Source organism: Centrocercus urophasianus, unplaced genomic scaffold, assembly GCF_019232065.1.
Source record: "Centrocercus urophasianus isolate 14NV4802_14NV808 unplaced genomic scaffold, USGS_Curo_1.0 seq_10, whole genome shotgun sequence".
NCBI classification, from domain to species: Eukaryota; Metazoa; Chordata; class Aves; order Galliformes; family Phasianidae; genus Centrocercus; species Centrocercus urophasianus.
Window position 1 is genome coordinate 993,404 of NW_024884142.1, and position 17,010 is coordinate 1,010,413.

Sequence of the window (17,010 nt, forward strand, 5' to 3'; positions counted from 1 at the left end):
CCAGAAATATTGTTCTTGAACTGTTATTTCTGCGTGGCCCTGGGCAGACCGCTTAATGTGTGTCAATTTTCCCACCTGTAAAATGGATTTCTATGGTCACATCTCTGAGTGTCTGCTTCCCTTGAAAAATGATATGAAGATTGAATTGCCAAGTATGATCTTTATTGCCAAACATACTCTGTCAAATCTTTGATTCATTAAATTTTCTTTTCAATTTACTTGCTGGCTACTTCATATCACTTTACAAATTGGTACTGATTTACATTTACGTTTTTAGTAGCAGTTTGAATCTCCCTCTCCTCGTGGACAACAGGAAAAAGTCTACCATGAATAGTGTAATTTGATAAAATTGTGGTACTGAAGTCTGTGTATGAACTTTGACTGCAGTGCCTCCAATAATCAATCGTTGGAGGTTTTTAAGAACAAGTTAAGCAGATGCCAGCAGTGATTTTAGGTACTGGGCAGTTTGTTTCGGCCTGGAAGAATTTGTGGACTTTTCCAGGCCCCCCAAGTCCTGCTTTCTTTGGTAATGAACCATAGCATGACTTTTCTTGAAGCAGTAAATATCACACATCACAGATGCTGTGGAAGAATTGTGTAAAATTGAGAGGGGCATTCTTAATGAAATCTTTACTGACATTTATGGCTAGAAGTTCCATTGACTTCTTTCTGGACAGGTTTTTCCAATTCAGATTTACTTTTGAACAGCTTAAAACAAGTGAAAGTTTCTATCTTCTTACAGTTATTATGCAACAATAGTAGATTTCAAGAAGGTACTGACCATAATCTCTGCAGAAGGTAGTAACTAGGTGGTCAGAACAGCTAGCCAAATATTTGGGTTAGTTCCACTAATCACTTTGTTGTTTCCTTCCTTAGCAATAAAGCATCTTGGACAGGGTTGTAACTCATACCCTAGGATTGCTTTGCAGTCTCTTTATAAATACTCCAGATAATGAAATGTATGAATAATACATTAATAATAATGATATAATACTCCAGATAATAATAACAATAAATACTCCAGATAATGAATGAAAATGTAGTCTAGTTAGATAGTAGATAAGAAGTGATAGAGTAATGAGCTCAAGTAATGAATGATGAAGTTCTAGGTGTTACTGATCTCATAGTTTTTAAGTTGTTTCTTTATTTTTGTCTTTCTGAGGCCAAGGTGGGAAGCTATAATGTTTACAGTTGTGAGGCATTGACTGCTTCCCGGTCCCATAATTATGTGGATAAAAAGCAAAGCTTTTCCTAAGCAGTTTCAAATGTTGCATGCTACAACCTGTGCCAAGCACAAAAATACAGTCTAAAACATTACAGTTTAATTTGAACCTGGAGCGTCAGCATTCTTTCTTATGCATAATCTTTAGTTTATATTCTGTAGCTTCACCTTTCAGTTCTCTTTATTACAGGTAGTATTTTCCTTAATTGCTGGATTCAGAAAGCTACATTAAAAATTCCATATTTTAAGTCATTTGTATGTTTAGTCATCTTAGTGACCCTGGAATAACCATAACAGACCATAATTAGATATGCTAAGCTATTGGACAATAAAGAGTTCCATGTGTCTACTATTTTAAGACTATTCTTTTTTTTTTTTTTCTTTTTTTTTTTTGCTAATTGTTGCATATATTTCAGTACTGCTGAAGCTGTCCTACAGGAAATGGATAATATTAACATCAGGAGAAACAGGCGCTCTGGGGAAGTAGAACGGCTGCGAATGTGGACGGATACAGAGTTTGTAAGTGCAGCATTTCTTATCTCTTGGATGAAAGCAATATAAAGGGAGAGCACATTTGTTTTTGTATCATCTGTGCACGAGCCAGTAGCTCTGTGGATCCTCATCAGAGGATGATGTTAGAAAATTTGCTGAACTCAAATTTGGAAGGAAGTCGATGAAAGTGGTATGTATTTTGGCAGGGTGCAAAATCAGGTGTTCTTTATTGATGAATTGACTACTGTGACCATCTGATTTGCTCTGGTGGTTCTCTTTTGATTTGATCCGTGCTCTGGCAGTGTGATAACAGAACTAAGGACTGTCATCATTTTGTTGCCTAAAACAGCCTCATACTGCTATTACCAATGTATTAGCCTGGATACTGAGATGTTTGTTTTAACACCTATTGAATGAGAGTACTTTTGTAGTCTGTCTCTGGAGGGCTCTGAAGAAACACCTGAGGCCTAGAAATTATGTAGTGTTACTAAACTGTGCATTAACAGTGTGACATGGGATGGTACTGATGGGGTATGTGTTACTTTTATTCCAGGAGAACATGGATATGTATTCACGAGTGAAAAGAAGAAGGAAATCACTGAGGAGAAATAGCTATGGGATTCAGAACCACCATGAAGTGTCCACAGAAGGTGAAGAAGAAGGTATGGATTATACAGGATTGTAAGGGTTTGTCTGAAATATTTACAAAACAATGCTCTTCTTAGCCTAAAATATTAAGTAAAGTATTAAGCTGCAGAGAATAATTTGGTTTGGGATCTGGATTTGGATCTATTAAGCACCTAATGAAGTTTACACTGAAAAAAGTAAAAATTTAGGGATTGCTGCAAGTAGTTTTCTTTGAATAAAACCAATTCAAGTTTATCTGAAAGTAGTACAACAAAACGTGGTTTCTAAATATGTGTTTTCTGCTTTCCTTTACCTGTGTTTTCTGTATTGCTAAATAACTGAAACTGCTCTCATATTCCCTCTAACAATCCTCTGTGTGTATGAAACCAGCATTTGTTGTATGTGCTGCAGAACTGTGCATGTATTGATTGACTCGCTATTTGTCTAATCATGGATGACTTACCTGAAAGAATATATAAGTCAATTCTGCATCCTTCCTTTTTGTGAAGGTATTAACTGAAGTCTCTATTTTTTTTCCTTCTATTTTTCTATAGTTTTCTAGTTTATTTCTAGTTTATTTTCTATAGTTTTCTATTTTCTGAATCTTAGAAGGCTTGTCAAGATCTGAAATTCTGCTTTTTAAAATGTTGCTCAAGCCATTGGTTTCAAAAAATGCTGGAGAAAGAACGGATAATGGCTAACTTTAAGGCATTATCAGCAGCATGCTTGATTTCCTTAGGAAGTCAGGATCAAACTTGACTTTAGGGATGCATGCAGGGTACAGCATAGTGTCTTTTAATTTCAAACTGAAACTTTGCTGTAGGAGGTTTGGTCTGTACCAGTTAGTAAGAATGCAGTCTTAATTCTGAGATCCAGGGACAGAAATACAGATCATGTTAACAGATGGATAACGGATGGATTAACGTTAGGTAATAACATTATGAAGTGGGTTCATTTGCTTTGTGTAAAACTTACAATGTGAATCTTATTGTTATTTTTCTGCTATATCAAATATTGATTTTCCCAGGCTACTGTGTGAAAAGAGAGAGAAGCATTTTTCTTAACTTGGGGGATAATTACTGAAGGAGAAAGATAGCAAGATAGCAGACATTTGCAGTACTTCACAACTAAAACTGATCTGATTATACTTCTGTCTGTTGCTTTTCCAGAACTGTCTGTGGAAAACTGGAAGAGGTTTTGAGAATAGGTTGTAGATTTATCTTGGTCTTCAAATTTCTAGTGACTTGCCAATTAGTTCTAATTAATAGAAGGGGAACAATTCTCAATGTCCATTAAATTGTTAATTTTTAGGGTGAGGATAATTCTGGTATTAAGAAGATGAGTTTTGAAATTTTTTCCCTTTCGAAACAGAGTCTCAGGAAGAAGATGGAGATATAGAAGCAGAAGAAGCTGAAGGAGAAGAAAATGACCGACCATATAATCTGAGACAGAGAAAAACTGTTGAAAGGTATCAGGCCCCTCCAATAGGTGAGGAACTGGACCCTGCTCATACAGTTCTGCTGTATTTACTTCCAGGAAACACCGTGGGCCTGGGAAGGGGATTTGTATGGCTGCTCCTCATCACTGAAAGAGATCCCATGCAGTGCTTAGTGACTTCTGTACTTGCCTGTTCTTGTTCACTGTGTGTGTGAGATTACTCAGAACATCTGTAAAGTGTGAATTGTGGGGCACCTCTAGTGCTTGCTGCAGCATTGAACTTTGCACATACTGCCTTGCACTGGGCTCAGTGTTGGAAAGTAGTTGGCAAGAGATGAGCTCAGAAAGGAGCCTAATAAATAATTACGTAGAAAAATTGCTAATTTTTTTTTTTTTTTTTTTTTTTTTGAGTGATAAGCCTAATTTATGGCTGGATAAATGCATAGCAGTGGTAACCATGTATTACCTCAGTGAGAAATTCTTAATTTGAGCTATTAGAGAAACCAGTGATAGAAATTGTTGCTAAACTCCAATTTTTGTAGCTCCATTTATTTTTTTTATTGTTTTTTTTTTTTAACTGATGTTACAAACCTGTCACTTCTCTCATTCAGTGCCAGCTCACCAAAAAAAGAGAGAAAATACACTGTTTGATATTCACAGATCTCCTGCCAGAAGAAGCCATATCAGGTAAGTGTCAGCCTTCTGGTACGCGGTTGTTTGCATGGTACATTTCTATTACCTTCTGATTTTAGAAATGTTGTTTGTTTCATTCATGCATATGGATGGGTCTTGAATTGTGTATCAGGTTCAGATCCTTATCAGCATATAAGAATGAATTTCACAGCACTTCACAATAGCAGTAGAAGCTTTGTGATGAGGAATCTGGAAGCAGACTGGAAGCAAGTGTGCTGCAAGTACCAGGAAGGGATTTGTGCACTGCACAGTAACTTTTTCTTTAAGGGTTTCTGTTTAGTATTTAATTCTAAAGCAGCAGTTAAAATAATGCCCTTCTGCTGTTCTACAAGATCTAAAAAAAAATGAGTAATTTCTTTCTTTTCATTCAAGTTGCAAGTAGCATTAGCAACTTAACACAGTGTTAGCTGAAAATGATTTTTGACTTTATCTTTTGTGTCCAAGAAATCCGTAGTTTACCCAGCTCTCTTGCAAGCAGCTGAAAGGCTCTTATTTAGCAAACTGGATTAGATTGTTGGTGTGATAATAATTTCAATCAAAACTTTAGAGTTCTGCTCAGTGGCAGAATCCTAATATCCTGCGAGTTCCTTTGAAATATTAATTACCATTTATCATTTAGGAGAGCGTTTCTATTGCATGTCATGCATATGCAGCATTTTATTGGATAATCTCTGAACTTCTACTTGCTAGCAAGATGCAGAGGGTTTGAAAGCAGATATCCTTGGAGGTTGGTGGCCCTGCGTGTGGCAGGGGGTTGGAGCTTCATGATCCTTGAGGTCCCTTCCAACCCTGGCCATTCTGTGATTCTGTGATCCCTTCAGTTTTAACATGCTTATTTTTCCACTACCATTTTATTTCTACTTCTTGGGATGTTTTACACTCTTGCAGAAGTTCTTTCCAATTGCGTAATGTTCTCTTTGATATGTTTTAAAATGCATTTAATTTTTGGTCCTTCACTTGTTTTGTTTTAGCAGAAAGCCTCTCATCAATGCGTATCATGTTCTTTCAAATGATGCAGCTCACTGTATTCACTAAAGATGCAGGAGTTATTCTGTGAGCCAAGCCTTGTTTGCTTGTGCAAAAAAGCTGCTTTTTTTCACACCAGTTAAAAAAAAAAAAAAAAAAAAAAAAAACGAAAAACAAACAAAACAACAACAACAACAACAACAACAACAACAAAAAACAAAAACCAAGAAAGACCTCAAAAATTGGACACTTTCCTATACAGAGAATCTAATAATGTATTGATGGTATTTTCTGAGAGTTTTCTGAAATACTGCAATACTGCCATAAGAAATGGGTCATACAGATGTTGAAAAGTGAATGACACACGAGTAGTTTGTACAAGTTCTGCTGTTCAGATGTAATCTCCCCGTTTATGAAGTTTTGCTGTAGGAGGTATGGAATTAAAAAAAAAATATTCTGAGGGAAGCATCAAACTGAATAAGCAGATCTTGGTATTTCTGTTGTGTTACAGATGGATAAAGTGTTGGGAAACTTTTTTTATAGCTATCCGAACATCAGCAAGTTGAGGACTGGATACTTAATGACACTCACTGTTATTTATGTGAACTGGACCACATCTTAAAAAAATTTGCTGTTCTAGTGATGTTCATGTTGATATTGGACATTCTTGAGACTGTAAATGATGATATCATCATCCCCTCCTCATGATTGTTTCGATACTCAGTACAACAAGAATTTGTGTGTGTCTGGTAAATCTGAGCAATACAGTATTTGCTCTTTCAATTTGATTTTATTAAAAAATCAAAACATGCTGTTCCACTGTGAAAAGCACTGTGAAAAGTTCCATGTGAAGAGAACAGAGTTTGATATTTATTTTGCCATTTGAATAGGAGAAAGAAGCATGCCATTCACAGCAGCGATACCACTTCCTCAGATGAAGAACGTTTTGAAAGAAGAAAATCTAAAAGCATGGCCAGAGCAAGAAATAGGTACCAAATCATCTTGGGTCTTTAGGAGGGTTTCATTTTTATTATGTAGCAGAAAATAAACCACTGCAAAGTGATAGTGCTATGTTTGTGAGAGAGAGCTTTAGATGGATTACAAGACATAACTCATTTCAGCTGGTGGAATGCTGAAGTAAGTGAAGCTTCTTTGTATACTGGATCAGGCAGATGAGAGTTATGGCTGATCTGTAAGATTATTATTTTTCTTAACTTTGACTTTTTCCTTGACTTTTTAAAACTAAATATTTTTTTAATGTTTTCCTTACTCTGATACGTTCTGTTAATACTTTTCTTACTACACTGAATTTATGCATTTCATCAGTGCCAGCAATTGGTGTCTCATTTTTTTGCTCAGCATTCTTTTCTGTGTTTAATGGAAATATGTCCATTCTAGCTCTACAAACTGAAATACATATACAAGCATAACGCTATGGTTAAGGAACTCCTAAATACAGAAGAATAATTACCAAAATATTAGCTTTTATTGCATTATCAAACTGGGAAAGTCATCATCTTAGATGCTGTCAATTTTTAATGATGCTTAGGAGAATTAGTTATTTGTTCTTAAGTGCTTTTAACTCAACCTGATGAATTTTTTTTTTCTTAATAACAGTTTTGAAATTTGATGAAAATTGGGTAGGCTGATGTCCATTTTAATTCAGTGGATGAAGCCATTCACTCGTCTTTGCCCATTCCTGCCAAATGATTGAAATAAAACAATATTTGATTTTTCTTGCTGTAATTGAACAGGTGCCTGCCTTTAAACTTCAGAGCAGAAGATTTAGCTAGTGGAATCCTGCGAGAACGTGTGAAAGTTGGTGCAAGCTTGGCTGATGTTGACCCTATGATTGTTGATAAATCTGTAAGTTCAGTTAAAAGTTTTTTTTTCCTTCCACCAGTTCTGCATAAGTAGAATTCACCACAGCCTCTTATTGAAATTGAAGTAAATTAATTATAAACTCGCTGATCTTTTTTGATTGTTTCAAGACTTGTCTATTGCGCTAGGATGCGCTTGCTCTTGGCCTCTAAGTTGTCATCAGGCTGCATACATAACATAAATGAGCTAAAATACCTGTTTCTCAATTACATTTCTTTGTTTGTAGCTGGTTTTAATTACTGTAGTAGAGAAATGTGTGCTATTGTAAGCGGGTGGAAACAGGTATAAGAGCTGATGGTGGAGCTGACCATGGTCCTGTGCAAACTTCATGCATGGTGTGTGTGGAACTTCACTGTTATCTCTGGCAAGCCTGACTGAAGGGAGTGTAGTCCAGGAACCCTCGGTTTGGCTCAAGATAAAACCTGTTCAGGTGCAATGATGTGTGTTGCTCATGGTGTGTATTGTGAAGAATTTGCTGTATTATTAGCAGAACCAAACTAATGTCTAGAAGTGCTGAAGTATATACATGGTATGATGTGCCTGAGCTTAAGATTGCTATGTATGTAGATATTCAAGATATTCATATTCATCGTTGTCATACTTAATTTGCAAACCAGATAAACCTCCCCTCAGTCACTGATAATTGACTTGGTCGACTTTTTCAACTTAATTGAGCTGCAATTTTAGTACAGTATTTTTTAATGAATGTGTTTTTGTTTGCAGTTTTTCTTTGAATATGTTTTATAATTAGAGACTCTTCTATGAAAAGCTCTTGCTTATACATGCTTTGCTTTTTTCTTTTTTTGTAAGGTTCGTTTTGATAGTATAGGGGGTTTGAGTCATCACATCCTTGCACTTAAGGAAATGGTAGTGTTTCCTCTTCTCTATCCAGAAATATTTGAAAAATTCAAAATTCAGCCACCAAGGTAGGTGTATTTGCTCTTTTTTTTTTTTTTTTTTTTTTTTTTAAAGTTTGATTAAACTTGAAGTGTGCTTCAGTTGAAAACACATAGGAGATTGCTTCTTTCCTTCAAGTGTTTACAGTTAAAATAGACTTACGTGTCTGCTACTCCACTTGTCTATCAGAATGTAATAAACAGGATGAAGAGTTAACAAGAGTCTAATTTACTCTTTTTGTGGTAAAGTGAACTTTTTAGTGATTTGGTTGAAGAATTCAGATATTGTATTAAGGCAGCCTTAGTAGCTTGACTTTTTTTTGTTAATATCAATCCTTTTGTCAAATGAATGACTAAATTAAGGTAAGTGCTGATTTTATTTTTTTAATAGAAGTAATCACAGTAATGTTATGTTGTGATTTTAATGTCAGTTAATAAGCCATTTTAGTGTGAGATTTAAATGGGTACACATAATCTAAGTAAGAGGAAAATTTTGAGATATTTGTGTTGTTTTGAAGGAGAAAATCTCTCCAAAGAAGTAACAGAAACTGTCTTAAAGCATTGCTGAAGAGTTAATATTTCAGGAGTTATTTAAGTAGAGTAAAACAATCTTTTTGAAGCTTATCTATGGAAGCATAAAACAAACATAGATTTTATGACATCACATTGAATACATTAAGTAGTAATAATAGTACTTAAGTCTTTCTTCTCCAGGCTCCCTGTCTTCATTATAAAATTTGACTTGGAGTTTTTCAGGAGACGTAAAATAAGTTTGTGACTGTGTTGATCCATTTATCTTCAGGGGCTGTTTATTCTATGGTCCTCCTGGAACAGGTAAAACCTTGGTAGCTAGAGCTCTAGCTAATGAATGCAGTCAAGGAGACAAAAAGGTGGCTTTCTTTATGAGGAAAGGAGCAGACTGTCTCAGTAAGTGGGTTGGTGAATCTGAACGTCAGCTTCGACTCCTTTTTGATCAGGTTAGAAAAAAATACATCTTGTGTATATTCTGTGCTTTTTTTTTTTTTTTGCTGCTATATCTGCACTGTGTTCTAGGCAACCCAAATTACTTGCAAATGAAATTAAATACTAAATAGCTTATATATTTAGATGAACTTATAAAGGAGTGTACAAATGGCAGCATTATTTTGCTTTGAGAACTGAGAGGAAGATGTCTCTAAACTTGTCCATTAATAAAGTGGACAGAGTAGTTTGGGTAAAAATTGGAAAAAGGGGAAATAAAAAAAAAAAGAAGAGACAGTGAGTGTGAAGTTGTCTGTCACATTCAAGGTATGCTGCGTAGAGGAGGATGTGGGACTGCATCTGCTGTGTGTGCATTTTAGTACCCTCATTGGGCTTGGAAAATGATGGATGGAGTCTCTTATCAAGCAGTGAGACACAGTTGCACAAACAAGCTGTTTTCTGACAGATGCCTAAACAAATGGATTATGTGCAGATAAGATACTGTTCTCTGTAACTCAGTGTAAGGTGTCTCAGTTTATGAGCACTGTGCTGTCTTGAGTCTCTCAGACAGTAAAACTGATACACTGGTGCCATCTTGCTTGTTTAAAGGAGAATGCATCTGTTTCCTTTGAAACAGTATTGTTGAAAGTTGAGTTTTATTTTTAGACTGCCCCTTTTAACTAAGGTGTTGCAGTGTGTGTTATTTTAGCATGTTATTGCTTGGTAAGAAGAATAAACTATTTTTGATGTTGATGGAATAATTGTGAATTAATTGTGAATTGATTTTTCTTCTTTTCTTGCACACCAGGCATACTTGATGAGACCCTCTATAATCTTCTTTGATGAAATAGATGGTTTGGCTCCAGTTCGTTCTAGTAGACAAGATCAGATTCACAGGTATTATTTTTTAGTGTGCTATCAAGGAATATACATTATAGAGTAGAATATAATGATGTGGAAGAGATCTGCAAGTATCTTAGAGTTCAATTCCTCCACACAGGACCATGTTATTTTGGTAAATTCTAAAGCTTAATTTTATTGAGTTTCCAAGAAGGATTTTTACTTTTGCGTAAGATCCATTACAGTAGAAAGGACAGATTGCTGAGGTTTTTTTGCTCCAGAAAATTACCTTTTGAGCTTTTCAGACAGACCGCAATTTGCTGTCAATCAACTTGTAGTGGTGATGACCTGTCAGTTGAAGCATCAAGTAAGGATTGGTTGCTGGTTTTGTACTATAAACAGGTTATTTGTTACCAACCTGATATAATAATCAGCTGAAAACACATTCTGAGATTTTTTTCAATTGCAGTGTTCTATGAATGAAGTGAACTCCTCTGTCCTTTTGATGACTGAGTGATGTGGAAGTTTATCTAGATTTACTTCCATATTATTATTATTTTTTTTTTTAAAGCATATTTACTGCTAGATGTAATTTTTTTCTGGTTGCCCTCAATCTCAGTTTTGCTGTGCCCATTAAGGCAGCATGGTTGTGTTTCTCATATTATAGACATACTGTGGCATATTGTATGCACGTCTCCCATGACTCAAATGAGGGGAAAAGGAGGGAGGTTTGGGGTCAGCAGGCTAGTTTATGAGCTTCATTTTGATGCGCCTTTCTTCTACTCAGTGTTACCCCACCACTTGCTCTAAATGGGATGATGCATACGCTGTTAATGGAAGAGATCCCTTTGAGTCACAGCAAATGACTAACTGAGCTCACATTCCCTAAAACGTTCTGTAAGGAAGGAAGTTTGAGTTTGTTGTAGTGCCTACTGGAGTTGTAATGCTAAGAGTAATACAGGTGATATCAAAAGAGTTCTTGGTTTGAAACTTGACATAGTAGCACGGTTTTTCTTTGACTACGTACTTTTTGAAATTAAGAGTGAAAGAGCAAAAATTATTACGGTATTGCCTCCATTTTTATTTATTTATTTTGAAAACTCTTCTAGTTCTATAGTGTCTACTCTTCTTGCCCTCATGGATGGACTGGATAATAGAGGAGAGATAGTTGTTATTGGTGCTACAAATAGACTGGATTCTATAGATCCTGCACTCAGGAGACCTGGTCGTTTTGACAGGGAATTTCTTTTCAACTTGCCCGATCAAAAGGTAAAACTTTGAAAGTAATTTTTTCTTGAACTTAAAACATATGAATGTCTGACAGCCAACTCATAAAAAAGCAAATTGCATTTGTTCTTGGAAGTGTATTAAATTTTGTGAAGACTTGTTTAGTAAAAACACATTGAGAGTGTATATGGAGTTGTACTGAATTCCAAATCTTCAGAATATAGTTACAGCAAAAACAAAGATAAACTGTTTGCATTAAACTGGATAGCTTAGCTAAAACCTGTGTTTTTGTATGAATTTATATAAGGAATGTCAAATTTTGGGACTTTGGAAGTTACAGTAAGAGAAAACATTTATATATACTACTGAAAGCACAAAAATTGTATATGTAAGCATAAAAGGTAATTTATTGATGAGAGGAATATTTCAGCTCCTTGTTCTATATTTTTAAGAATTCAGCCTTAATATTGCATGAATTCATACTTACCTACATCCAAAACAAGTTTATTTTTAACTTGTTTGAATTCTTTGCAGTTCTGAAATGAAATACTTTTGCAACTCATGTGTATATACTGTGCTGCTCAGCAAAAAATTAATTGGTGAGGCATTTGGCAGTGGAAGCTGTGAATCACATATACAGCACTTAAACATTCAACTATAACGTTGTGATAATTCTTACTAGAACATGAATTGTGATCAATTCACATGTAATACTGGTATTGATAAAACAATTAAAATATGCAACTGGTATAATGGAAAGATTACTGCTTCATATAAAAGTGTAAAGGAGGGGAAAACCTTTGTTCTCAAGAGGTGTTTGGTAAGTTCTATTTTATGCACTTCAGGGACATGTCAAGGGAAAAGAAGTTGATATTTATTTGAAGAAATAATATATTCAAATCTTCTGACAAGGGTTTGTCTTGATAACTTTATTTTCATCTTTAAATCAGGCACGAAAGCACATTTTACAAATTCATACCAGGGATTGGAACCCCAAACTGTCAGATCCTTTCTTAGGAGAACTAGCTGAAAAATGTGTTGGTGAGTGTTACCATGTTAATACTTCAACTATAGATGCTTTCTCCTCTGTGTGAAACTTGGAAAATTTATTATATGCATCAGGATATTTATTGTTTTTACCTTTTTGAACTTTTGTACTTTCAACAATGTTATTTTTTGTGGTAAAACATGCTTCTGTCTTACTGAAATAGAAAATCAGTAGCTAGTAATTGTTTGGAGGTAAAATAATATCATTTTTCCTTTCCGCAACTTCCACTTGTCCTTTAATAGGATGCATATCTACAAAAAGAAACAAATAGAAGTGGGAATTGGAATCATCAGGTAGATCTCCCATTAAAATAGAGTCCTACAGATGGGGTAGGGAAATGTGTTTTTTTTTCTGTCTACATATGGACAAAAAAAATCTGCACTTGTTTTTTCATTGCCCGGCATGTTCTCCTCTGACAGAAATCCCACAGACTACTCAGCCTTTCTAAAGGTGATTTTTTTCTTTACAGATTGCTAGCATAGAACAAACCCAGAGAGTAGATGTAGGTGGGGGTGGAGGGAAAAAACACCACACCGTGAGAACGTTAAATATACCTTTGGAGCGCCCAAAGACCTGCTGTACTGAATGGAGGATGGTTGTTCAAGATAAACCTGCTGCTTAAAACCTAATCAGAAATAAAACCCAATATTTTTATAGTGAATTTAACAGAGGAAGTGACCCTAAAACACACACCACAAATCTCTTCTCAACAATTTGTCATGCAAAGACGCATCCTCTGTCAGTCATCTGCTTGGAGAAGCACTGAAGTTCTCAGAAAAAGGACGGTCTCAAATATCTGTGCATTGGAACCCATCATCAGAGAAATAAGAACTTTAAATTGAACATCAGTCCATTCAGTCAGCTGCAGTACATCCGAATTATCCTCTTCATCCACAGGGACATCTATCATCGAAGCAGCATCCCTCCGCTTTTGATGCACAAAGACCTCAACATCTTCTGGTGAGGAGAAAACATAACTATCCAGCAAACTCCAATTTAAGCTTTGCCGGGTATAAGACAGCATGTGCCAAACCCATTTCATGTAAATTCTGCTTGATTTGTGCAAAGACGTGATGCTGCTTAGTGGGAGAGAGGGGAGTAGTTGATGTAAAACTCAAGTGTTTCTTTGAAAATTCACCATATTTTTGCATTGAGAACACAGTCATGTTTTTTAGAACTTCAGACCATAAGGAAAGCTGTTGGTAGGTTTGATCAGAAGGCATTCTTCATTCTCAGTAAAACTTGTTCTGTGGAAAAGTCAGCCATTCAGAGGAAATGCCCTTTTCTGTTTTCCTTGGCTTTCCTTTTGTCCAGCTACTGTGCACTTGATTTTCTCAATTCTGTGTCTTGGAATATAAATGTTTTCACACATCCGAGATTAAAACCTTTTAACTTTACAAAGATCTTTTAAAACAGTTGAAGAGTGGTTTATCTTCTTCACCTTCAGTTTGCATCATCATTTCTGTAAGTGAAATCTGCAGCAACTAATATAAAGCAGGTATTCCAGATTCTTTGTGTACCTGCAAATTGAACTTACTGGCCCACTTCTCACACTGATAAGAATTATGTGCTGGTCTGTTTCCTCTTGTGTACAGCCTTTTTTTTTATTTTTATTTTTTCCATTTTAAAACCTCCCCTTGCGTCCCTGAAAGCTTCCTACACCCAACAGGCTTTTTGCACAGCATGGTTTATACCTCTCTCCAATTCAGCAAGCTTGGCAACACTTACCTTACAAGCATGTGGATCCTAATGAAGAAACCTGCTGAAATACTACCAAAGCAAATGACTTTGGGGAAGCAGATGTATGTGTGACTCACAACTTTGTAAGATCAGGGGTACAATTTTAACGATATTACAAGGGGAAGATTCCAGGCCTTAAACACAAAAAAGTTATTTCTGAGGGCTGATTTTTGTCCCAGGTGTTTTGGATGCCTTTTAGGAGAGTTTTGTGTATGTGAGAATTAAAGAACACACTTCACTGAATTGCCAAGCAAATGCAATGAGTGTGTGACAAGTAAAGCTGCTTGGGTAGAACATGGAATTACTCTGAAGACCACACAATGATGTCTTTCTACTACTGTCAAAAAGCACAAGTACCTAGTACCATTTTTGCCATGTAAGTGTGTACTGGAGACGGGTCACAGCAATCCCAAACTTTATAATCGTTGCCTTTCTCTTGTGCTTGCTTTATTGTTCTGAACTATAACTTTCTGTAGGTAGAGAGGCTGTTAACTCAGTCTTGTAGGAAACAGAAAATACTGGAAACACGAAGTGTGAATGCCTTCATCTTGCAGATGAATTTTTTTACAGCGTAAAGAGTGTTATTGAAATGATGTTAAGTAGAATTGTGAAGAAGTAAGCCATCGTACTCGAGGTGCTTGTTAAGCTTATTTTTGAAGGAACATTTTGTGACAAAATAGTATTTTAGTAGATCTTCCTGTCCTAATGTAATGTGGGAAAAGGAAGTTATGGCATTAATTTAAGCACTTCATACTTTTCACCAATGTATGAAAAACACCAATATGTAGAAAACATTGCTTTTCACTTCTCTCACAGTACTGAACTTTGACCAACTTACTTTTTTCCATTGGAGGAGTTGTGCACTGCAGAAACTGGAAGAATCATAGAATTGTTTGAGTTGGAAGGGATCTTTAATGGCCATCTAGTCAAACTCCATGGCGCTGAACAGGGACACCTACACTAGATGATCTGCTCAGCCCTGTCCAGCCTTACCTTGGGTGTCTCCTGGAACGGATCTTACACCTCTGGCCAACCAGTTTCAGTGCCTCACTGCCCTTTATTGTAAAAACCAGTGGTTGAGATCATTAAGTTAGATGTTCAGCCTAGCTCAGGAGCAGTTTGTTGTAGATTTTGGGGGTGGATATTGGGCAGAGGATACTTTAAAGAGGACATAGTACCTGCAGTGTCTGCAGGGTAGGAACAGTAAAATATGACTTGTAAGATTTCAGTGACCAAAATGCATTCTTTGGAAATCCGTTTTCTGAAAGCTGGACTTCAGAACTATTTAGCACAGTGTGGTGGTGATAGGCAGAGCAAAATGGGCTTCCTTGAGAAGATTACTTAGTTTTTTGATGTGTTGTGCCAGTGTATTCTGCCTGCCAAAGTGAACGTCCTTTGTGAATTCTTCAAAATGGAAATAAATGCACTGAGCCTTGATTCAATAGTGTCAATTTAGACAGAAATAAATTCAGATTATTTCATCTAGGTATGACTCATTTTATTTATTATTCCCTTTGACAGCATTTGACTGTTGTTTTTTTCACATCTTAATCAGTGTGCATTTACTTCTTAGAAACAAAAAAAACCCTTCAGTGATTCACAAGATATGTTTTTTTTGCAATTTCCCTGTCGCTGAAATGGATGTACAGTGTACACAAGAGAATCCCTTAGAAAGAGACACCAATTACTACTCTTCAAATGTAATTGCTCCTGAGAAATGAAAAATAGAAATGGAGACTAATTGTGTATCTGATCACCTGAGAATGCAATTTTAGAAGTAGGCTACAGGCTATTATTTCCTAATTTTGCAGTTCCTTGGAGATGTGCAAGCGGTGATTAAAAAGACTGTTAGAAAGTGGTATTACAGCATTTATTAATAGAAAAATTGAAAAGGACTGAGCTCCTGAGCTGCTGGATCTTCTGTGACGAAGATGCTGAACTAGTTTTTAAGGCCACTGGAGTTCTCTGTATCTCTTGTACGTCTTTGATTTAAGCTTCGCTTTAGTGACCCTGGACATGTTAAATTCAGAAAGCTTGTTGCATGAAAAGCAGACTAATTTAAATGGGAAAATGCTACCTCATGTTGAAAGAAGAAAGCAAAACTTGGATTTAAAAAAACCTGTTCCTGTTTTTTTAGATGGACTTGTAGGTACTGTTTAATAAGTACATGTGTTTGACAAAGTGTGCCTGCATGGTTTTGATTTCGTGTTGGGGGTTGGTATAAATAAATAAACAGCCTTAACACTGAAAAGAATTACCTGCTGAGTAATATACATGGACATACTCGAGCATATTTCAAACGTAACGTGCATTTATTTCATTCTAAGGTAAGTTGTGAATGTGAATTGCTGGCTGCTGCTTAGGAAACAGTCTGTGTGTTCATGAAGTTTACGTAGTTAGTGACTAACTTTTCTGTGAACACAGCTTAGAAGCTGTATAACAAGTCTGATATTCATGGCATTCTTTCTTTGGTAGTTGGTTTTTTTGTTTCTTGAATTGTTTGAGAATTTGAGGTGAGTTTTAAGTCTCAGCCAGTGCAAGTTGTCTTTGTAGCTGGAAAGTTGGTATCTTGTATTATAAAACCTCAAATAATGTAACTGAAAGATAAGGGTGGAAAATTGTCTTTCCCCCTCATCTTATTACTTTTTTATTCTTATTTCTTTATTTTTTTCAACGCTGTGTATAGAATCAACTTTGTTCCTTTTGCTGTATTGATTTTTGTGAAACTGTGCATTTCCATAGCACTGCAAGAACATTAGAGGATGGAGAGAAGCAAGGTAGCAGGCTTCAGCGTTGGGTCTTGGTACTGCCAAAAAAAATACAAAAATAGAGTAGAGAAAGTATGAATGGGAGGAGGTGGGGGAGGGGGAAGCAAAACAGCCTCAAGAATTTATATGGAGAGTTGATGAATGAGTTTCTGTAAAAAAACTTGCTTTTTTTTTTTTTTTGCACAGTTGCAAAACTGTGAACTTAGGTGACAG

The 17,010-nt window shown here is 35.9% G+C and overlaps 1 protein-coding gene across 3 annotated transcripts in view; it reads left to right on the top strand.

Moving 5' to 3' along the window:
- The window catches only part of ATAD2B (ATPase family AAA domain containing 2B), a 69,675-nt gene that overhangs the window by 18,127 nt on the left and 34,538 nt on the right, over window positions 1–17,010 (top strand). For all 3 annotated transcript variants that reach the window (XM_042829794.1, XM_042829809.1, XM_042829803.1), the window contains exons 5-15: window positions 1,639–1,741; window positions 2,268–2,376; window positions 3,713–3,829; window positions 4,390–4,465; window positions 6,328–6,426; window positions 7,192–7,303; window positions 8,129–8,244; window positions 9,017–9,191; window positions 9,983–10,071; window positions 11,124–11,283; window positions 12,192–12,282. In XM_042829794.1, the coding sequence (XP_042685728.1) occupies window positions 1,639–1,741; window positions 2,268–2,376; window positions 3,713–3,829; window positions 4,390–4,465; window positions 6,328–6,426; window positions 7,192–7,303; window positions 8,129–8,244; window positions 9,017–9,191; window positions 9,983–10,071; window positions 11,124–11,283; window positions 12,192–12,282 (1,247 nt within the window). The remainder of the gene's footprint in view (window positions 1–1,638; window positions 1,742–2,267; window positions 2,377–3,712; window positions 3,830–4,389; window positions 4,466–6,327; window positions 6,427–7,191; window positions 7,304–8,128; window positions 8,245–9,016; window positions 9,192–9,982; window positions 10,072–11,123; window positions 11,284–12,191; window positions 12,283–17,010) is intronic.